Raw genomic sequence first — 23,722 nt, 5'->3', positions numbered from 1 at the left:
GGGTGCATTTTGAAAAGATAACCACATCCCTAAGTTTCTTCCCAGTCTGTTTCCATATTTTTCTTTCAGAGCGCTGTTTTTCAACACTTTGTTTTGATAATGGCTCCTGAATGGAGTAGCCCCTAACTAAGGAAGATGTAGCCATGCAAAGGGGATTCCCCACAGGGCCCCTGCCAGCCTCCTCCCTTCGCACTGACTCTAGACCGCAAGTAGAGAGAGCCTTGCAGGGATTTAATATTTGGGCTGTTTTGAGAGAGCATGTGGTCAGCACGAAAATGCTAACAAGACAGAAAATACTTTAAAAGCACCAAGTCTTTAAAAAAAAAAGTGCCCCAGCGCAGGGAACTGTAAGAGCAGCACTCTGGGCGCTCACATTCCGACGTACTCTCTGACAGGACCATGATTCCCTGTCTACCTGGCTACCTTCTTTCCCCTCCTGTTTCTTGTTTCCTTGTCTGCTTTGTTCATCGCTCTCTACTGTCAGTTCTTCCCATTTCCCTGTAGCACACTGTTGAGCTGCTTTTGCCCACCATGTGTCTGATGTTCCTCCAGTATTTTTTCATTTAGTACTTCTGAGTTGAAACTCATGGTATTAATTACATGCTTGTTTATGGGGCACAGTATGGTGATGGTGATGATGATGATGATGATGGTCTGTCTTGACACCCAGCTTCTGAATAACGCCACAGAGACTTATATTTATTTATGACTGCTTAAGCTTTATAGTTTAGGCTTGCTCTCAACTAGCTTGTGTAGATTAATAACTCGCTTATACTAATCCACATTCCGCACATGGCCAGTTACCTCTCTTTCTTCCCGGTACATCCGGCTTCCTCCAGTTCTGGCTGGTGAATCTCCCAATGTCCGATCTTTCCCAGAGTTCCTATCTCTGCCTGGATGTCCCACCTTTCCCCTTCTGTCCTGCTATAGGCCATCAGATCTTTATTAAACCAATCAGAAGGTGATGGGGAAGAATGTTTACAAAGTATGGAGCAGGTGTTGAGTAATTAGAGTAGCAATACCAAAGTCGGGACAGTACTTAACACACTCTGCTGGTACAGAAATCATGTGAATAAAGCAAAGACAGCCTTTACACGGTGCACAAGATTATCCCAGCGATGGGGGGGGTGGGGTGGTGAAGATGCTTATCAGTCAGGGTTCTCTAGAGGAGAAGAACTCCCAGAATAAATATACCTTACAGGGGTTCTAGATTAGATTGGTTTACAGTAGTCTAGCTGGATGATGCTTGAGAGGCTGAGAATTGGGTAGCCGCTCTGTCAAGCGCCTCCGTAGTACCTGGATTGCAGTGGTGATCTGGAGGACTCCTGGAGAACTTCCACCCAAGAAGCTGGGTTCTGGTGTCAGCTAAGGATAGCAGAAATATCAATGGCAATGGTGAGTCAATCTGCTCACCAGCAGGGAGGGAAGGTGAGGGACCAAAAGGAGCTCCCCTTTCCCCTTCAAATCTCTTCATACTTGCTCACTGTGGGGATGTGGGAGGGTGGGGAAGGGGAAGGGGGAGGGCTCTTCTGGGTTTGTTCATCCTTTCCTCAAGGAAATGACCTCACAGACCAACTGGGGATGCTTCTTTTAGTTGATTAGAAATCCAGCCAAGAGGACAGCTGAGATTCACCATCACAACAGCGAGCTCTCATGTACCCCTAAGTCAGTTATTAAAGGCTGCCCATAGCACCACTTCCTTTGTGAGACATTTTCTTCTCTGTGTCTGACTTCCCTGCTCCCGCCTTCAGAGTGCAATGTTGATATCATCCACCACATAAGTTTGCAGCTATATATTGGAGTTTCCTATCTGCTGACTCCTGCAAAGCAGAATTTGTATAGTAATGAATTTTACACCTTGTTATGCTTACTTTAGTGAATTATTGCCAGTTTCAGTTCAGTGACTCAGTTAGCACAGTGAGGAACTTAACTTTGAATTTAGTTGTTTAAAAAAGATTTATTTTATTATTTTTGATTGTAATTAGCATGCCTTTGGGTAGGCACGTGCATATGAAGGCAGTGCCCAAGGAGTCCAGAAGAGGGTGCTATCTGTTTTGGAGAAGGAGTTATAGGCAGCTGTGAGCTGGCTGATGTGGGTGCTAGGAACTGGACTCTTTAGGTTTCTTTTAATCTTTCCCTCCCTCCCTCCCTCCCTCCCTCCCTCCCTCCCTCCCTCCCTCCCTCCCTCTTCCCAGATAGGATTTCTCTGTGTAGGCCTGGCTTTTCTGACTCACACTGTAGACCAGCCTGGCCTCAAACTCAGAGACCCTCCTGCTTCTGCCTCCTTGGTGCTGGCCCTAAAGGTGCACACCACCACTGCCTGGCTACGAACCTTGGTCTTCTAGAAGAGCCATGTGTGCTCTTAACCACCTGAATCATCTCTCCAGCCTCCAGGAATTTAATTTTTCAACTCTTACAACTTACTTGGTTGTAGGGGAAGTATCAGGCGCCTAGGAGAATGGGTTTTTAGCATTTATTAGGTGAGAAATGGTGAGATTGAAATATTTTATCTAGACTTACGCTATGCTGGGCAAGTGGTTCTCGACCCTGGCTGGAATCTAAGTTACTGCGGAGCTTAAAATGTGTGTTTTTGTGTGTGTGACAGAGATAGATAGAGAATATGTGAATGTGTGTGAAATAGAAACTGTGTGTGTGTGTGTGTGTGTGTGTGTGTGTGTGTGTGAGAGAGAGAGAGAGAGAGAGTTAGTTTTGAGGTCACACTCTTAGAAATCCTGAGTCTGTAGAGTTGGACTTGCTCCCATTGTTGGTGGGGTTCACATTGTATGAGTTGTTGAGAAATGTAATTTTAGCACAAGTCACACAAGGGAAGGAGCTCCAAGGATGTCATTCGAAGTCACAAGGTGCCTATGAGAACACATTCTGCTAACATTATATTAAAATAAAAAAGCTTTTTTAAAAGTACAGATATGGAAAGGAGGGAGGGAAATATGAAAAGAAAAAAAAAGCCAAATAAAGTGGACTCATCTTTAAGATCGTAGAAAGGGAGGGGAGGGTGAGGGAGGGGCTATGTGAGGCGGGGACTAGGAGGAGGGGAGGGCTGTTATCTATCTGGATGTAAAGTGAACAAATAAATAAATTAATGGAGGGGAAAAAAGAGATCATATTTCAAATCCTAGTTGTGATGGATTGTGGTAACTGTCAACATAGCATGATTCAGAGTCTCCTGGGAAATGGACTCTGGGTATTCTATTAAGGGACTATCTTGATTCCATTATATGGCTGTAGGAAGAACCATTCCAATTGTGGATCAGGCTATCAACTGGGCAAGAGAACCTGTATTGCATAAAACAGAGACAGTGAGCAAGCAATAGCTTACATGTCTTTGTGGCTCTCTTCTAACTGCTACAATGTGGCCAGCTGCTTCAAGCTCCTGCTGCCAGGACTTCCCCATTACTGTGGATTGTACTTTGAACTGTGAGCTGCTATAAGGCCTTTCTCTTAATTTGCTGGTGTTTGGCTATGCTATCACAGCAACAGGAAAATAAACCAAGACACCAGTTCTGCTACTCAGTTGCAGTGTGATCTTAAAGAAAGTTCCAGTAAACAAACTGGAGCTGATAGACAGCCACACCAGGCCACTCACAGACTCAACTGACACAATGTACTTGAACTCAGTCAGTGCCTGTGGAGACTGGGTGCTCAAAGGACCCTTCCCTTCCCCCTCCTCTGCCTCTCCCTTATCATTTTCATCTTCCTTCACTCTTTCCTAGCTCCCTCTCTTCCTCCCTCCTTCTCTCCCTCCTTTTCTTACCTCCTTTCCTTCTTTCCTTCCTCCCCCTCCCTTCCTTCCCTCCCTCCTCCTTTTCTATCTTCTCTCTCTCCCCTCCCTCCCTCCCTCCCTCCCTCCCTCCCTCCCTCCCTCCCTCCCTCCCTCCCTCCCTCCCTTCCTTCCTTTTTTCCTCCCCCCTCCCATGCCTCTCTGTGGTTTGCTCTGTTCAAACAGCCACGAAAAGGATAATGACCATTCAGTAAACAGATATTTATGATGAAGGGCACTGGACAAAATTTTTGCTGCTGCTGTGGAACTTACACTCTTGAGGGGAAGACAGACAGACATTAAGTCAGTAATAGGCAAATGTGAACTTAAAAGCACGGAGATAATACGTTGAGGACAGTGAATGAATGGTAGTCTCGAGACCTATTTTACAGAACTGGGGAAGGGCTTGGGAGGTTCTGTGGGGTTTCCATGGATGTGCTGGATTCAGAAGGTTGAATCTGCTAGCACCTGGAGCTCTCCCTGTAGAGGGGACCATGTAGGGACAGGCAAGCTGCTAAGAGATTCATTCTGCCTTCTTAATTAACAGGATTCTAAGTTTTCAAATGAGCTTTCCAATTTTTCTTCTCTAAACTTTGTGCAATCTCCCACCCACCTGAGATTTTGCCCTCCGTGCCGAGTCTTAGTGACGTGCAACAGCATGTGGTTTGTGGAGTTGCGTTGGTTGAGGCTCCTTGTCCTCTTCCTAGTGGGTTGTGTATAAGCAGCTTTACCGCTGCACCTCCTGCCTCCTCTGGGCTCCGTTAGCCGCTTTGCATATGATCCTTGTAGTTTAATGGCACCTAATGACACTTTTCTGTGAGCTTTGTTGCCAGATACACTTGGAACAGGAGGCCAGATGCAAGTTGTAGGGAGAGGGCAGCCAAGGGCTCCAGGTCCCCAGGAACTTGGCTAGAAGTCCCATTCACACCAGGAAACACGCTAGAAAAAAGTAAACTTGGCACCGGTGACCTGCAGTTCTTCCTCTTGGGAAGCCATGACCGTAGTCGAAGACCCCCAGAGTCATGCTTGCCAGCCTTCAGTGGCACTGACAAATTCTGAGACACCCGATTATCTCTTGGTGGCACCTTCTGCCAGCCGTGTGGGGCTGCATGCTGTTTGGGTTGGCACCAGAGCACAGCCCTGTATTTTATGTAATAAGACACATCAGAAAAGGCCTTTGTGCTTACCCCCACCGAGTGGGCACTGGGCGGGGACCTCATTTGTACCCCATCATTTTATGTACACTCGATGCTAGGATGCTTCTATGTGGCCTAGTAATTTTTTTTTTCTTTCTAAAAATTTCTTTCTCATCCCAGTACTGTTTTGCCTCTGGTCTGAATCCGCATGACCTGGCTTTGGTTTCAAGATGAATGCAGCCAAGGTGTGTGCTGGGAGGGTACTGTTTTCAGAGACCCCCTCCCCCAAACATGCATGCACACGTAATACGCATAAACACACATTTGTGTGTGCATGCTGATGAAACACTGTGTGTGTATGTGTGGTGTGTGTGGTGTGTGTGTGTGTGTGGTGTGTGGTGTGTGTGGTGTGTGTGGTGTGTGTGGTGTGTGTGTGTGGGGTGTGTGTGTGTGGTGTATGTGTGGTGTGTGTGTGGTGTGTGTGGTGTGTGTGTGTGTGTGTGTGTGTGTGCAGTCAGGCTGGCTCCCGTTTTCCAGTCTGTACCAAGGAAAGGGCACGCAAGAAACAGACAAGATCCCCTATGAGAATCCCTGTATTCTCTTCTCACCTAAATTAAAGCCCATTTTCTGACTTTAAACAAGTTCTGGCTTGGATTATCAAAGGAAAGGTCGATTAATGTTCTTGGACACTTAACTTTGCTATTCATCTCTCTCCTTCCCTGTTCATCAACGTGTCCCCCCCACCCCCTCCCCTTCCCGCTCCAGTGTTAAATGTGAGCACGAGGTGTTGGCAGCCTCCTTGAGGGAACAGATTGCCCTGAAATAAACACAGCTGGAAAGCGACCACCTATTGTTTTTCTTTCTGTTAGGAAATGAAAGAGCTATTTATCAAAAGCACTGGGCTCCCATTTATAACTGCCGGGCTGGTTAATGATCAATGCTACCCCTGGGTGTCTGAATGGGCATGCTAACCTTCTGCCTCCCTGAGTGGCTTCCACTGCCCCGGAACAATGAACTCTGTGGAGTTTTGCTACCGCATAAGAGCAGGAGGCGGAGCCTGCTTTTTTTTTTTTTTTTTTTTTGCCTCCAGCTGAAGCGTGCGGGCTTTGGAGCTTAGCAAAGGATGGCTTCTGCTGGGATTCGTTCTGCCAGCTTTGCAGTTTGTAGCTTTGCAGGCCTCCTGGAAGCCAAGGAAGCTTCTGGAGATGGTCAAGTAAGTTCTGGAAGGTGGTAGAGATGTGTGTGGTTTTCAGGTGACTTGGTTTACATCTTTAAGAAAAGAGAACACTTTTCTAAGTGATATTCGGCTGCTCTGTCTCCTGAGGTTTGTTCTGGTTGCTGTCAGGGGTTGAATGGTTTGAAAATTAATACTCGTGAAAACTTTGAACACTGTGAAAATGTCTAACTTGTAGAGAGTGGGGTGTCAGAGGAGACTAGAGGCTGCAAATTCCGGGGCAGAGTGGTGTGCAGTGCTGAGTGTACTTGGGAAGTTGGGGGAGAACCACGGGCAGGCTGTGTTATTGTTTTGGTCATCTACTCCATTGGTTTCTGTCCCCAAAGATCTCTCCCCACCCCCTTCTCTTCCTTCATCGCTCACTTGCTTCCTCCCGGTCTTTCGGTCTTTGGATGGATGTGTTGATAATTTATTGCCTTATGGTGTCATAACAGGTTGCTGCTTAAGAATCACTCCTGGTGTATTAAGCTTTTTAAACGGCGATTTTCCTCTAAATTTAAACTGATCGTTCCTCACACCTGACATGTAGGACCCAAGTTAGCAGTGAGGACGAATAACTTCTGTCTAAGGTTTCCTCCAATGACCACTGGGAGCCCTTACTCCAGGCAGGCTATATTTAGTTTTGTTTCATTTGGGAGGACCCTAAGGTGGTGGTATTTGCTGTGCTTTTCTGATTACCTCTTTGCTCGTGTCGCTAGCCATTTGTCCCGATTTGAAGGAGGGCATCTGGTTCCTCCCTGGAGTGACTCCTCTCTTTTTGCATCTCCTTGTCTTGTGGCCGAGACTCTTGGATGGGGCTCCTCAGAGTTAAGCCATCCATGTACCTGGGATCTCAGCGTCAGACATAGCCACCCAGCAGTACAGTGACAAGTTCTATACTTTGTCAGTCCACATTGTATAGGGCTGATTAACTTGATAAACATGTGCTGAGTGGCCTCTGAGATTCAGGGGGAGGGAGTAATGGTGCACACTGACTGATTCTTCTAGATCTCTTGAAAGAAATGAAGAGATAGTTGAGAAAAACCGTTTACTAAAAGATGTTCCCCAAAGGCTTTCTTTGTGCTGATTACTGACTACCATTGCCTCTATACTGCCTGCTGAATTGATCTAGGTACTGAATTTTTGAAAGAATACTTAGAAAAAGCTCAATTATACTCTGTCTTAGGGTTCTAATAACATAACCCGTCTTAGTCATGGATTTATTACTATTTTTTTTTTAATAAGATACATAGATCACTTCTCTATATGATCATTCTGGAAGGGTTCTTTCGCTCAATGCTTTTCACATGTCCTGTCTAGTTTGATTCTTACATTTACTTTAGAGAAGTAAATATTGATGTTATTCTGGATTTTACAACCATGGAGCCTAAGGGTTAAAAGCCAGTTCTTGGTTAAAAGCATTCTCTGCTGCTCTTCTAGAGGACTTGTGTTCTATTCTGAACATCCAGGAGGTGGCTTCCAAAAGTCTGTAGCTCCAATTCCAGGGGGAGTACAATGAATGCCTTCTGGCCTCCTCAGACATGGCATGCATGTGGCACACAGACATACATGCAGGCAAAACACTCACACCCGTAAAATTAAAAAAGCAATCTTTTGAAAAAGGACGGTCTGTAGGTCATTTGGTCAGAGAAATAACCTGGTGATTTTTTAAACTCACAATTCCGTGTTCCTCCAACTCATTCCTCTGACCGCTTCTATACGTTTGCCCTGATAGAATAGTGGGAAGAGCTCCATGCTGGGTGTCCGGAGACCTCAGCACAGATGCTGTGATGTCAATGCCCATTCTGTGATGCTGAAGATGCCACGGAGTTCATTTGCATGCAGAAACCATGCATTTCTTAAGTTATGTTATGCCTTAGGGTTTACTAGGATCTCATCCAGGGCTTGTATCAGAACTGATGCATCCACTTGGAGTACAAAGGGGAGAGGAGGAAAGAGGCAGGACAGCAGGCATCTTATCCGTCTTTGTTTCGACTTCTGCCAAGCTCAAATACCTGCTATCTACATCTAGGAAGAAACTCCCAGGTCCTTAACATGCCTGATTTTCCCCATATGGTTCCTGAGCTGACATTTCCTAGTCTGGTCTTTTTGACTCATCAGCAAAGGTGCCTGAGCCAAACACTCCTGTAGTTTCAGCCCAGGGATGAACAACAGCAGAGTTCCCATCTGGACCCCACAGAGGTGATAACCTCCAGGCAGGATCCCGGCTGCTCTGCTAATCCTTTTTAGAGCAGAGTCAATGTATCATTTTGCATGCACCTAGTCCTTTTAGAGCAGAGTCAATGTATCATTTTGTGTGCTCCTAGTCCTTTTAGAGCAGAGTCAATGTATCATTGCGTGCTCCCGGTAGTTAATCAGACTCTCTTCAGTGTGTAAGCCTCCCAGTGACAGCTAAGGGATGCGTATAGATAGAAGAGCAGAGGAATCTTTTTTTGGTTTTGTTTTTGAGACAGGGTTTCTCTGTATAGTCCTGGCTGTCCTGGAACTCTGTAGACCAGGCTGGCCTCGAACTCAGAGATCCACCTGCCTCTGTCTCAGTGCTGGGATTAAAGGCATGCACCACCATGACTCAGCTTCAAGAAGTGTTTTGTATTCACTTCCACCATCACATCTATCAACTTCTCTCCGATTTAGAAAACTAGGATGTCGAGATCAAGGCGACTACATTTTCTTGCAGTTGGAACAAAAACAAATGAACAACCAAAATGTCCCACCTTAGACTCAGTGTCCTCTGCCATCACAGTTACTGTATAAAAGAACAACCAAAGAAGGTATTGTGACAGTTGTCTCAGTGGGTAGGAAGGCTCCACCTCTTTAGCAAAAGAGCTGACATTTCTTCTTCAGTGCTGGGGATCATGGAGGCATGTGTTTGCTGGAATACTCCCAGCAAGAATGGACATTTCCACTATGATACGCTCACCTGGGTCTAAGGCATTGCCATTTCTGGCCCCAAATTGCCTTTGAGAAGCTGTGTGATGCCCTGGCCCCTGACCCTGACTGGCTGCTCCCTTAGCAAATTGTATTCTGAGCCTTTGCTGACTTTCTCCCTGTGCTTGGGAAGTCTCTTCCCTCGCTCTTTTGCGGTAAGGTGAACTTTAACTTTTTCCTTATGTCCTTCCCCGTAGGCAAGAAGCGAAACCCTGGCCTTAAGATTCCAAAAGAAGCATTTGAACAGCCTCAGACCAGTTCCACGTAAGTTGGCTGCATGATGGTTCCATTCCAAACACTTGTATTTTACGTGCTTGCTGTGGGGCTCAGTTTTTTGGACTCGTGAGCAAGGTCTTCAGTTTGCACATGGCTGTTGGAAAATACATTCAGCCCTTTGAGAGGCAAGTTCTTTGCTCACGTTTCTGAGCTCTAAAACAGACTTCTAGTCTACACTGACCCACAGCTTTGAAGTCAGTGTCTCAGATTACTGGCTGTGTGAGAGTTATATACCATATAGGAGCTGAGATCCTATATATACCCAGCACGTTCCCCAGGTGTGGACTGGCTCAACACTTCCCTCTAGATACCAACGAACAAACAAATAAATCCATGTGTTTATGTGTGTGTGGCGGCAATAATACTCTTAAAATTGAGTTGAAATGGTAAGGTGGTATTTGATGGTATTCATGGCATTTTGACACTTAGTCCTGTCTGTAGGCACAGAATAAATGAAGGGAATGCCTCTTGATTAGCGGAAGCTTTCGCCCGAAGCCCTAAGTGAGCTCAGGTCCTCTTGTATGTCTGTGAGGTTGCTGGGTATCTCCCATGCAGCTGGAGGTCTTAAGAATCAATGCATCTGTGTCCAAGGAGTAGGGAATCCAAGATCATAAACCATGAAGCGCTGGAGCGGCAGAGCAAGTACCGGAAGAGCCTAATCCTGAGTCTGTTTGACCGCAATTCACTAAGCCTCCTGGTAAAGGCAGTTTGACCTTAGCTGTGATGCATCTTATCAGAAAGAGCACCCCCTAGTGTTAGGATGTGCTCATGAAAATGACCGAGATTGCCCAGGATAGAAAGGCCCTCGCTTGCCATGCAGCAACAGAGAGAGACTTTCTTGGGTTGCCGAGAGACTGACTTCAGTTGGAATATTCCTTTCATGATGATGTGTAGGAGGGAATTCTTCCTCTACCTACGTGAATATCGGGTTTGTCTGAAGGGAATTTTTCGTCTGCATAGTTTGCCCTTCTCTCCAACTGTAAATGTGAGGAAAAAAAATGTGGTCCTAATTCCTTAGCATTCCTCTCTGGCTTGTAGCGCATGCAGTAAAATATGACTCTTCCTCGCGCTCTCTGTAAAGGACTTTATGGGATCGCACTTTTACATGGTTATAGTTAGAGGGGGTTGCAGAGGAGTGAGCACGAGAGTGCAGTGTGCTCTTGGCTTGAGTCTATAGACACCCGCCTGCCTGCTTGTTAACGACTTATACAACTCTACAGTGTTCTCATAACCAAGGAAGCCATGCTGGCGCACATGCAGGAACTTACTTGAGTTCACTAGTCATACAAGCGGTCGTGTGTGTGTGTGTGTGTGTGTGTGTATGTGTGTGTCTGTCTGTCTGTCTTCTTGAGTGATAGCACTAGTTTATATTCTGACCAATTATATCTGAAGGATAGAGACTTTCTCTGCATCTCTGCCAGCATTTAGAGTTGCCATTGCTAGTGTTTTTAAAGTCTTTCTGTATAGTAATAGATGACTATAGCTTTATCTTGAATTTCTCTAACGGTGAGTTATGTTGAAATATTTTAGACGCTCCTCTCCCATCCACATACTCTTCTCTGGTGAGGCGTCTGGGCTTATCTTTTTTCTACAACAAAATGTATTTTACTTATGTGTCGGTGAGGCCGTCTGCATGAGTGCCAAGCCTGTAGACTCTAGTACGGACCATAGAATCACCTGGAGCTGGACTTACAGGTGGTCGTGAGTCAGTTTTTAGGATCCCCGCACCCCTAAGAGCAGTATACTTTCTTAACTATTGAAGCCTCTCTCTATCTCTTGTTCATATCTTTTGCCTACATCTTTTTTTTTTTTTTTTTTTTTTTTTGAGACAGGGTTTTTCTATGTAGCCCTGGCTGTCCTGAAACTCACTCTGTAGACCAGGCTGGCCTCGAACTCAGAAATCCACCTGCCTTTGCAGGCATGCGCCACCACTCCCCGGCTTTTGCCTACATCTTATTAGAGGATTGTTTTTGTTTTTAATTTACCTTTTTGTTAGCATTTCAAAGAAATTGGTTTCTCTGTGAAACTTTCATGTACACATATGTATATATAAGTATATGTATACAATTATATGTTGTTTTTTCTCACCACCTCCACTATCCTCTGTGATTGACCTTTCTCTTTTTATTACCGCCCCACCCCCACCCCGTGTGTGTGTGTGTGTGTGTGTGTGTGTGTGTGTCTGTGTGTGTGTGTGTGTGTGTGTGTGTGTGTGTACTTGCCTGTGGAGGTCAGAGGGAATCCATTTTCTCTTTCTACCAAGTGGATCCCAGATATTGAGCTCAGGACCCCAGGTTTGGTAAAGCCGAGATTGTTCTCCACTGAGCTACCCTGCCTTCCTGTGACTGGCTGTTGAGTTATTTATGTATTCTACGCACAAGGACTTTCCCAGTTATCTTATTTGAAACTACATCTTCCAGTGTGTAATTCGTCTTTTTCATTCTTTCATTGTTTTTTTTTTTTTTTTTTACAGGGCAGAAAATTTTGATTTGATGAAATATTATTTATTTTTTGATTATATATATATATATGTATATATATATACACACACATATGTATATATGTACTGTAGCTATCTTAGGACACACCAAAAGAGGGCATCTGATCCCATTACAGGTGGTCATGAGCCACCATGTGGTTGCTGGGAATTGAACTCAGGACTTCTGGAAAAGCAGTCAATGCTCTTAACCGCTGAGCCATCTCTCTAGCCCTGGAGTATTATTTATTAGTTGTTATTCTTCCTACAGATTATGCCTCTGATACATAAGAACTCTTATTACCTTCGGTCTTGAGGATTCTCAGTGATCCTGCTTAGAAATTTTACCTTTACCTTGAAGCCCAAGGTCCATTTGGAGCTAAGGTTTTGTACACCGTCTATTGCACTGAGGGGTTTTGGTTTGTTTTTGTTGACACATTTCCAGTTGATGTAGTTCAGATGGCTGTGAACTGTCCTTTCCCTGTTGAATTGCCATTTTCATTTGTCTGATAGTAATTGGGCCATCTCTGCATTTTTTTTTTTTCTATTCTGTTCTCTTGACTTTTCTGCTCTTTCTCTGGGCTCACACTATCTTATTATGTCATAGGGAATGTGGTTTCTCCTATTTTGCTCTTTTGGAAAGTTAATTTTTTTTCTTAGGCTTTTGTAACACACACACATACACACATACACACACACATATGTCTACATATACACACATGTACATATACAAACATGTATTCCAAAGTTACATTGGCCCCTGAAAGAGTCTTTTCTTATTAGCTTTAGAATAACCTTGTCCTTGTTCACAGAGACACTAGCTGACGTAGAGCTTCTGGATTTTGTAATTTTCTAGTCAGATGTGTTGTCAGATAGAGACAAGTACCATTTTTACTTCTCCCCTTCCTGCTGTGCTGGGGTAGAGCAGAGAGCCTGGAGGCCGGTCCTTAGCTTACCCTGTGTGGATTTATGGCATGCTTGTTCTGAGGCACTGTCTTTGCCTCTGTTTTCTGAGTTGTCACCTCCCTTGACTGGTAGTAACTAGTTCAAATTCAATTCTATGCTAATAATTAGCAGTTCATTTAACCTTGACAAGTCACTTGGTATGTGTGTCAGGGAGTTTTTCTCATTCACTTGGGAAGTGAAACGGAGGACTATTCAAGGGTCAGGTGCTGTGTGCAAAGTCCTTCAGCTTAGTTTCATGTTTGGACTTTAAGCTTCTCCAGTTGCATACCTTCGTTTAGGCATGATTTCTTGTTGCAGCAAGCTTAAGTTTCTTCTTCAGAAGATTGGGATCAAGTGAGAAGATCACTATTGAGATTAGAAACCCTCATCTGTGGCCCAGATCTTGGTCTATCATAATAGCTGCTGTACTGGCTAATTTTGTGTCAACTTGACACAGCTGGCGTTATCACAGAGAAAGGAGCTTCAGTTGAGGAAATGCCTCCATGAGATCCAACTGTAAGGCATTATCTCAATTAGTGATCAAGGGGGAAAGGCCCCTGTGGGTGGGACCTTCTCTGGGCTGGTAGTCTTGGGTTCTATAAGAGAGCAGGCTGAGCAAGCCAGGGGAGGCAAGCCAGTAAAGAACATCCCTCCATGGCCTCTGCATCAGCTCCTGCTCCCTGACCTGCTTGAGTTCCAGTCCTGACTTCCTTTGGTGATGAACAGCAGCATGGAAGTGTAAGCCGACTAAACCCTTTCCTCCCCAACTTGCTTCTTGGTCATGATGTTTGTGCAGGAATAGAAACCCTGACTAAGACAGCTGCCCAGTGAAAGGTCGCTGCAAATTGTTTAGTTTTATGGCATAGCTTTTATGCATGCAAGCTGGCATATAGAGCTAGGGAAACCGGAGGTTCAGGGACCTTCTTAGCTATATGCGAGATCAGACCTAATAGTTCTTGGTTAGTAAATGAGAGCCCTTGACCTCTGTAGTGAGAATTCATCATGGTAGAGCCCCGGGTTCTCATGCTATTATCTTATTGAAGAATCTGAAATCATTTTATGTCTTTTGATGTTAATTCTTCCCACTGAAGTGGAGACATAGTTCCTTGAGTATCACAGAAGGTCAAAAGGCTGTTTTATATACATGATCTATCATGCTTCTGAGTACGTAATAAAATAAACAATGCATGTAATAGTAGCTAGTGAGCTGTTTATCTGCATAGCAGGTGGGTCTTTGATAAATTAAATGAACAGTACATGTAACAGTGACCAATGAGCTGGTTGCTTATATACAGTCATAGGTAAGTAAATAATTATCAAACTAGGCCATCACTGGTATTTACTGGTTGTCTTAGGCAACCTTTAGAATACATTTGGTCTTCCAGGGAAAGAATTTTCTACTAAGTTTGGTTCTTTCCCCAGAGGAATAAAATATTGAATAATTGACAAGAATATCCAGGTTTAAGCTTTCTGTGGCTAACGGTGGCTACCTCAGGCAAACGAATATGTTCAACTCTGGATGTGAGGAACCCAGTGTCAGAAAATCCAACCTGAGCTGTCAGGCTTGGCCCCAGCCTTTGATACTTTTGGCAGAGCTGATGAACCCAGAGGCCCCAGGCTTGGGTGGATTCGTCATTTTCATTGGAAGCCTGAGTATTGGGAACCCATCCCTTGATTCAGTCTGATTTGCATGGGAATTGTGGAGTGGGTAAGGCACTTTATCCAGTTATTTTAACTTCTTTCTTCTCTTCTGACTCCTTTGGTCAAGGCTGAGGATCGGGTGACGTGAATTTTATACTCAGTGTAGTCATTAATTATGTTTCTTCATAAAATCACCAAACTTTTCTGGTGTGCATTCTTCTTCATTTAGAAAATGGTACCATGTCCTATGATGTTGCCATGAAGTATAAGCAGAGATCAGAGTCAGGGGCAGCAAGCATTTGGGAAAGCTAGAGAGTATGTCTCCTGTGTTGTAACGGAGCCATGGTGGCATCAATTGCATTCTTTGCCGGTTATTCTTATAGAATATTGTGGAATCATTAAATTTATGAAAGACTTTCATAGCTGGCTGGGCCGAAGGCGGTGGTTTGCAAGCCATGGTTTCAAATAGAAAATTTGATCTGGAAGAGGATCTATCTATCCAGTCATCTCATTGGTTGGCAAGAAATTGGAGGTAGCCCAAATATTTAGTGACTTTTCTTTCTCCTTTACCAAGGGAAAATGTCAAAGATTTTGTTCTAGTTACATTTGTCTTCCTTTTTAAAGGCTATTACAATTAGTGGAAACAAATTGTAACAACTAAGGAAAAACAGCTTTGACTGTTTGAAGAATGAGAAGTTAGGAGTGGAGAGATGGTCCAGAGGCAGGAGTGCTTACTTCTGTAGAGTGTCTGAATTTTATTCCCAGCACACACGGTGTGTGTGCTCACAACCACCTGTAATTCCAGTCCCAGGGGCTCTGACGCCCTCTACTGGCCTCTACAGGCACCTACAGCCATGTGTGCATACCCACACACAGAAAGACACATACATACATGGAACTTAAAAGAAATACAAATAAATCTTCAAAAAGAAGGAGAAATTAGGTTGTAGAAACTCGGCTCTTCTGGAAGGCTTTTCTGAAGACAAATTGCCTGCTGGGAAACAGGACACATGTGGGCTTTATGATATGTGTGCGACACTGAGGTTGTCTTCTTTCTTCCCCTAGCCTGTCTTATGCTTTCAGTTAGTCTTGGAGAGGTTCCAGTGTTCTGCCAAGCTGAAATGGTGTTTGAAGTAAGGGAGGGCTTGCCCCGGAAGTCTTAGATTGACAGGCACGTTTATGTTTCTACTCCTCCTTTACCTTCATGATTTTATTTGTGTTTGTGGTTTCAGCAGAATAGATAAAAACCATAATACACAAGGAGAAAATGAACATTCAGCAAGTGTCCCGATAGTCTTTTGGTTTCCGTGTGATAAATACTCTTGGGGAGGAAAGGATTTATTTGGATTATACCTCCAGGTCATGGCCCGTCGCTGAGGGAAGTCAGGATAAGAACTGAGCCAGGAACCTGAAAGCAGAAATTGTAGAGGAACTCTGCTCTCTGGCTCAGCCCCTGGCTCAGCCACAGCTCATGCTTAGCTAGCTTTCTTATATAACCCAGGTCTACATGAATAGGAATGACACCGCCCATGGTGGGCGGGGCCCTCCTAACTTAATTAGTAGACAGTTCTCCACAGGCATGCACACAGGTCAATCGGATCTAAGCGATTCCCAAATCTATGCTCTCGGCTCAGATGACAGTAGGCTTGTCAAGTCCACAGTTCCATCTAACCAGGGTGGCAAGTGATCCTTACTCTCTCCCTTTCATCTTCTCTCCCTTCCCTCCATTTTCCTTTATTTTGTTCTGCAGACAGTTCTGGCATGAATGTGCATCCAAGGAGACGTGCATTGCTAGGCTGCTTGTTCTTTGTAAGGGTAGCACCAATATTGCCTGTCTTCATCTGCTATTTGTTCCCTTTGCTTGATCATGTTAGGCACCTGTGTCTTGGCATCTCTTATTTTTGGTGCCTTTATTTTGAGAAGGTACCCTTCTCAGTTCCCGGTGAGGTACCCAGCCAGAGCCAAACACTGTTCTCTTCGGCTGTTTTCTACCAACCCAGAGCACAGATAATAAAAACCAATGCCCAGGAGGAGACCGTGGAAACACGAAGTCAACAAACCTCTGGCTCCTGAGACAGTCCTGGAATAGAATGTTCCCTATGTACAAAAGAAATGTCACTGGGCTTGGGCCTGTAGATACGAAAGTATGATGAGATGGTAGTCAGGAGACCTGAGTTCTTCTTGGTCAGGAACAAGTCCTTTTGGACATCCAATGAAGCAGGGAGGGGGTGACATAGTATTTTGGAGTTCTTGTTTTCTATGACTTTTGTAAGTTAAGACAACATTCCAGTTTTTAAAAAAAACAATTATGGGAACAAATGGTAAAAATAATTGAACATGTTGGTAGTCTTGAATGAAGGAAAGCGTTAACAAGTGTATCACCATAGCATTATTGTCTGTATCAGGGCTACTTAAGCTTTTTCCACTCATGACCTGTTTTTGGTCAATGAATTTTAAAATATAACGTCACGTATATAGGAATTTTGAGGAATACATATTAGACATCTACTAAGAGTAAATCCTAAATAACTTTATTTTAAGATATTTCCTTGGCATATGTATAACTTAGCCATTGATGAATATTAAAGCAAATTTGCATATTAATGAAACAGATGTACTTGCTTGTTTTTACATAAACAAGGCCTTAATATTGTCATGCTAACATCTCTTAGTGTTTAAGTAAGCCCTACAACCATCCCTTAGTGTTTAAGTATCCAAGTGGTACGCATTATATTGGAATCTTTAATTATGAAAACTGCTATAGTGGCTGAGTATTTGATACTGCAGTATGGAGAGTGTCTTCAGTGTTTCGCCAAGTTGATCAGTGTTTTTATCTCATAACTGTCCATACTGAGAATGCCACTTGGTATAACTAAGTATTTCAAAACAGCAAGACTCTAGTTAGGGCCATTTCAGACATTGTTTGAAACTCTGTCCTAATCCCAAGTCAAAATACACTTAACAATTGTTTTATGAAACTTAAGTCAGCATGTCAAACAGCAGTTTTCATAATTAAAGATTCCAATATAATGCGTACCACTTGGATACTTAAACACTAAGGGATGGTTGTAGGGCTTACTTAAACACTAAGAGATGTTAGCATGACAATATTAAGGCCTTGTTTCCCATCATGGAACGATTAGGGAGCAGAGAGGTTTGTATGCCTAGTGAAATCACATCAACAATCATATGCAGTAGTCTGTAATTATATCCAAGGTACTTCAGGCAGTGTTCATTGACGTGTCATGGCATGTGACAGTGCATGCTATGAGCAGGATGCATGCTGTGCGCTCAGAATCGAGGCTGCAGAGAGGCCACCCCATGCAGCACAGGTGAGTGCCACCAGAAACCAATCCGTTTCACTATGGCTTTGATTTCTAGATTGATGTTTGGTTGTTCAGAAAGCTTTTCCTGGCGTCAGTTTTTTTTTTTTTTTTTTTTTCATAATCACCGGAATTATACAGCGCATGGGGTCAGAGGCCGTGATTTCGAAAGCTTTGTTCTATGTGACATTCATGCCTCTTTATTGGACATTTACTGTAGGATTTTACTTGGAGCATCTCATTTAATACTCATCCCTACGCCACCAAGTATGTGTACTATTCTCCCATGTTAAAGAAGGGTGAGATGCTCTGAGAGATGGTGCAAGTGAAACCCAAATGCATTTTATTTCAAGCCCCGCCCTCTTCTCCATTGTCCCTCTGTTTGACCATCAGTTTGCACCAGTTTCCTTAGAGCAAATCCATAAGCTGACCTATTTGGGAAGGGACACAGTTGACCAAATACCTCACGCTGCTTCTTTTATCCCTTATCTTTCTTAGGCCGCCTCGGGATTTAGACTCCAAGGCTTGCATATCTATTGGAAACCAGGTGAGAAAAGTCATGTCGGACCGATTGGTCCTTTGATCACCTCGTATGCACTCTTCCCCACTGGACACTGGAAAAGCTATTCCCTGTGGTGGAATGTCAGGGCACGGGCTAAAAAAGGGTGTTGAATTAAAAGAGAACTGACTCCTGACGATTTTACTATTTTGAATTGTGAATTGCAGTCAAGTGATTGTGGTCCTCAAGGAAGGCATCTGAGTCCAATAGATGCTTCTCTTGGGACAGTGTTTCTCAAAGCCACACAGGTCTAGTTGCCATTAGCCAGTCATAGAGTCTAAGGAGCTGCAATGTAGATAGATTCAGAGGCACAGTTTGAATACCGAGTTGGGTGGGGTTGGGTCTATTACTAAGGACAAGCAGGTTGTCTACCATAGGAATCCTGAACATTTCCTTTGTGCTCCTGGCTTTGGCACCTTGCCATGTTAAAAGGACTTGAGGGCCGAGCTGTATCACACCAAGGACACCAGAAGAAAACTGATAAAGGGTAGCCTACTCGGTGTCCTGTTTAGTATTCACTTTTCCTCTTTCGTGACCACCTTTCCTCCTTGCAGAACTTTGAGGTGAAGGCAGATGACCTGGAGCCAATAGTGGAGCTGGGGCGAGGTGCGTACGGGGTGGTGGAGAAGATGCGTCACGTGCCCAGCGGGCAGATCATGGCAGTGAAGGTAGAGTTGACATTCCGAAAAATGTTTTATTTCTTCAGTGTATGTGCTTGCCCATCTCAACTGTGAACTAGCCCTTTTTACAGAAGCAAAAGAACCCACAATAAAGTTTTTTTTTTTTTTTTTTTTGGTGGATCTTAAACTTTGAGTCGTATCAACTTTATTTTCTAAGTCTTCCTTTTCTCACACTTTTAGTTTTTAAAGAACATTTTTGAGAGAGAGAGAGAGAGAGAGAGAGAGAGAGAGAGACTATGCCCCAGGGTACAGGTACTTTCGCAGGGCAGAAGAGGGCTTTAGATCCCCTGGAGCTGGAAGTATAAGCAATTGTGCACTACTTGATTTCGGGTCCGGAAACTGAATTCTGGTTTTCTACACACCCAGTATGTGCTCTTAACCCCTGAGGCATCCCTCTGGTCCCTGCTACTGGTAACTAATTGCACTTAAAATGATTTATAGTACTTTAAAAACCTCATCTAATACCAATCCAAAGAAAATTTCCTTGATTATGTTGAAGTGTTGTTATTTCTGTTGTTGTTTTTATAAAATCAGATTCTAAACAAAAGGCTCTTTAATAGCATATTGTGTTGGCTTAAAAAACCACCCCTTGAAAATCAAGAAGCAAAAAACAGAGAAAGAAAATTGTCTCTATTTGTAGGGAAAGGAGGATGAAATGTATCTAGCATTGATTATATAGATCTTGAGCTATGGGCAGAAGTTTGGAGTCAGCCTACATGGCTTAAGTGGATTCTGCATAGTCGAGGGGTGTCCTTAGAATGTGGGAAGCTACGTGTCCAAATGACAGCACTTTATGTTAGAGACACAATCATCTGTACCTTTTGTTACCCAAATTCATCCCAGAATGAATTCCTAAGTCATACCTAAGGGTGACTGTAATATAGTACTTCAAGGCTCCCCCCAAATTGGGGATTTTTTTCTTTTTCTGCTATTTAATTTTTTTTTAAAGATTTATTTATCTTTATTGTATGTGTATGTATGTGTGTGTGCCTGACTGCATCTATGTGCACCACGTGTGTGCAGTGCCTACAGAGTCCAGAAGAGGGTGTCAAATCCCCTGGAACTAGAGTTCCAGACAGCTGTGAGTTGCCATGTGGGTGCTGGGAATTGAACCTGGGTCCTCTGGTCCTCTGGAAGAGCAGCCAGTGCTCTTAACTGCTGAGCTGTCCCTCTAGCTCTGGCTGTTCTCTTTTCCTAAACTGTTGGGACCCAGGTAAGTAGAGAGTAGTCAAGGGCCTCACATTTTGCATCGAATAGACATAAACATTAAACGAGGTTGCTTTTGCAGCTTTGAAGGGCTTTCTGGCATTCTTGCTCATTCTCTGACATACACCATGTTTTGCTTCTAATCGGGGGACAGGTCAGGGAGTCAAATGGTCAGCCATCGTCATTATCTTTTCATTTGTTCAAACAGCTTATGTTTAGAGATGCTGTGGGTAGGTTTCTGCTAACAGTGTGAAGTTTGGTTCTGTCGTTAGGATGGGGCTTTGGTGGGTTCCTGCTTTTTCAGGTGACTCTTCCTCAGAGCGGTAACCATATGCTGTTTGATATGTGTTTCCATTCAGCGGATACGGGCCACAGTGAATAGCCAGGAACAGAAACGGCTGCTGATGGATTTGGATGTTTCCATGAGGACGGTGGACTGTCCATTCACCGTGACCTTCTACGGTGCACTCTTCCGGGAGGTAAGTGATCCTTCAGGCCAGTGTCCAAGGACAACAGCGTAAGAGCCTCTGGTCACATAGCCTCACTACTCGCTGCCAGATAGGCTGCTTTTTGGAAATTGTACTTACTTTTAAATGATTTCAAAGCTTGAGGAGAAACCATCCCTTTCTTCCAAAAGCTCAAACAAGAAACAATAGCCTTTTGGGAAAATTGTTGGTTATTTATTTTTCTTTTTCCCGTTTCCCTCCTCATTGACAATCCTTGGACTTATTGGTCTCCAGGGCGATGTGTGGATCTGCATGGAGCTCATGGATACGTCACTAGATAAATTCTACAAACAAGTTATTGATAAAGGTCAAACAATTCCAGAGGATATCTTAGGAAAGATAGCAGTTTCTGTGAGTATATCATGAACCCCACCTACTTAAGGAGAACGGGAGAAGTCCAGGCTTCGTGTCTTTGCCTAGTTACTACCATCTAACACATTCGTGTTGGGTACGGTGTCAGCGGGAGGCTAAGCAAATGCTTTTCTCACCAGTCTCTGTGCAGTACATGCAGCCGTTGACCTAGTCTGATAAACCATGCCAAATGCTTCTATTTTAGTTTTGTTTCTTTGGCTGTGATAAAACAAAACACACACACACACACACAAAATCAAAACTCAAAAACTCAAAACAGAACAAACACAAAATAACAATAAAACCCCCGACAAAAGCAACCTAACAGGTAGTAGGGGTTTCTTTAGCTCACAATTCCAGGTTACAGACCAGCATTTTAGAGAAGTCAAGGCATGAAGAACTGGAAGTAGCTAGTCATATTACATCCTGACTTAATGCATGCATTTTGTTTTCTCTAGTCTTACCCAATCCAGAATCTACTACCTAGAGAATGGTACCGCCCACAGTGGGCAGGGTCATTCAACTTGAATGAACAGATCAAGACAGTCTTCTACAGACAAGCCCACAGGCCAACCTGATCTAGACAGTCTCTCTTTAGACTCTCCTTCAGAGTGATTCTGAATTGTACCACGTTGATAATTAAAACTGACCACCATGGCCCCCCACACCTGTATTCATCATCTTTGACTTATCACTTCTACATCTGAGTGCATATTGTGGTTCAAAATGTTTTCTTTATTTCTTTTTCTAAAAAGATTATATATATATATATACTCATATATATATATATATATATATATATATATATATATATATATATATATATATATGAGTACAGTGTGGCTGTCTTTAGATACACCAGAAGAGGGCATCAGGTCCCATTACAGATGGTTGTGAGCCACCATGTGGTTGCCGGGAGTTGAACTCAGGACCCCTGGAAAAGTAGTCAGCCAGTGCTCTTAACCACTGAGCCATCTCTCCAGCCCTAATATTTTCTTATGGTATTAGAAGACAAGGCGACCTTTAATGGCTACCAAGGTTCAGGAAGGTGGAGGAAAATGATGGCTAAGAGAGCAGAAGGAACCGCTTTAAGATACAATCTTATAATTGTATCCGTTCTAAGATACAGTCCTCCGTGGTAGAGGCATCCAATTTTGGTAACTTCCTGTTGTTTTCCCCATTAGGGCCACTACTAGTTGAGAACAATCATGCATTCAGCATCTTTAAGCAGGGAACATTAATAAAATGGAATACACTTAGCGTTCAGCTTCTTTCCAGGGATGGGCTCAATAAATGGACTCTGTTTCTCTTGCAGATTGTAAAAGCGTTAGAACATTTACACAGTAAGCTGTCTGTTATCCATCGAGGTAAGCATGTGTAGCGCTATCTTGGCAGTTGCTTTTGCCAAGTTCACCCCCCCCGTGTCTCCTTTCCTCTCCCACTCCCACTCTTCCCTGCGTGTATGGGGGGTGAAGAAGACAGGCAGAAGAGCTAAAGGGTTTCTCTTTGGCATTGTAGAAAAAAAATGTCAACAGTTGCGTTAAATTTCTATTACTGTAACAAATCAACTGATGAAGAGGAAAGTTTATTTTGGATCAGTCTAGGGTTTACTAGCCTTGTTACTTTGTGGCCAGTGATGAGGTGGAGCAAGATGGTGGGACTATGTTGTAGAGGACGCTCAATCAGCTTATGACCTGGAAAGAAACAGAGATGATGTGACAGGCATCCCATAATCCCCTTCCAGGGCAGTCTCCAGTGACCTAAAACATCCATCCAAGTCCCACCCGTTAAAGGTTTCAGCCTTACCCAGTAGGGCTAAACTGAGGACAAAGCCTGAGTAGCCTACATCTGGGTTTTTGGAAGATGTTTAGGATTCAGGCTGTAAGCCCTGGCCGTCCTTTACCTTGGCTGAGAATATCTGAACAAATGAATTTTATAGTATACCTGAACTGAATAGAAATTCACCATGGTGAGCTACGGATAGCATTGAGAACTTGGAAATCTCCAGAATAAAGCAGAGCTTTGCCAGGCTACAGGAAGTGGGAAAAATGACTCTCTCTCTCTCTCTCTCTCTCTCTCTCTCTCTCTCTCTCTCTCTCTCTCTCTCTCTCTCTGTCTCTCTTGCTTCTTTACTACCCTTCCTCTTCTCCTGTTAGCTCTTTCATTTATTTTTATTTGTGTGAGTGTATGCATGTGTGCATGCGTGTGTGTCTTTCTCATGCACACAAGAGTGTGGGTGTGTTTACCATGTACCATGTAGAGAAGGATGTCAGGTTCTTGCTCTGTCACTCCCTGTCTCATTTCTTTGAGACAGGCTCTCACACAGAAGCAGCAGGCAAACCCCAGCGATCCTGTTTCCCCACAGAACTGGGTTGGTGGGGTGTATGGCCATGGCTAGCTTTTTTTTTTTTTTTTTGGTTTTTGGAGACAGGGTTTCTCTGTGTAGCCCTGGCTGTCCTGGAACTCACTTTGTAGACCAGGCTGGCCTCGAACTCAGAAATCCGCCTGCCTCTGCCTCCCGAGTGCTGGGATTAAAGACGTGCGCCACCACGCCCGGCTCATGGCTAGCTTTTAATGTGGGCTCTAGGGGTTGGACTTGTGTCCCTCATGCTTGCAGTGTGTGTGTGTGTGTGTGTGTGTGTGTGTAGGTGCCCAGTCATCCTCAGCTCTGTCTGTCATACAT

The 23,722-nt window shown here is 43.8% G+C and overlaps 1 protein-coding gene across 2 annotated transcripts in view; it reads left to right on the top strand.

The window, feature by feature from the left end:
- Map2k6 (mitogen-activated protein kinase kinase 6) overlaps nucleotides 1-23,722 on the top strand; it is a 116,379-nt gene that overhangs the window by 72,810 nt on the left and 19,847 nt on the right. The window contains exons 1-7 of one of the 2 annotated variants that reach the window (XM_029483592.2): nucleotides 6,024-6,127; nucleotides 9,274-9,340; nucleotides 18,236-18,284; nucleotides 18,851-18,964; nucleotides 20,542-20,661; nucleotides 20,923-21,039; nucleotides 22,355-22,406. In XM_029483592.2, the coding sequence (XP_029339452.1) occupies nucleotides 18,926-18,964; nucleotides 20,542-20,661; nucleotides 20,923-21,039; nucleotides 22,355-22,406 (328 nt within the window). In that variant the 5' untranslated portion in view covers nucleotides 6,024-6,127; nucleotides 9,274-9,340; nucleotides 18,236-18,284; nucleotides 18,851-18,925. Of the gene's footprint in view, nucleotides 1-6,023; nucleotides 6,128-9,273; nucleotides 9,341-18,235; nucleotides 18,285-18,850; nucleotides 18,965-20,541; nucleotides 20,662-20,922; nucleotides 21,040-22,354; nucleotides 22,407-23,722 lie in introns of those variants that run through there. The other variant, XM_021176183.3, reaches the window with a different exon arrangement.

Source organism: Mus caroli, unplaced genomic scaffold (genome assembly GCF_978045245.1).
Source record: "Mus caroli unplaced genomic scaffold, Mus_caroli_1 scaffold_13, whole genome shotgun sequence".
Classification (NCBI taxonomy): Eukaryota; Metazoa; Chordata; class Mammalia; order Rodentia; family Muridae; genus Mus; species Mus caroli.
Note: the sequence above shows the minus strand (reverse complement) of the source record. Positions and strands in the feature narration are given on the sequence as shown.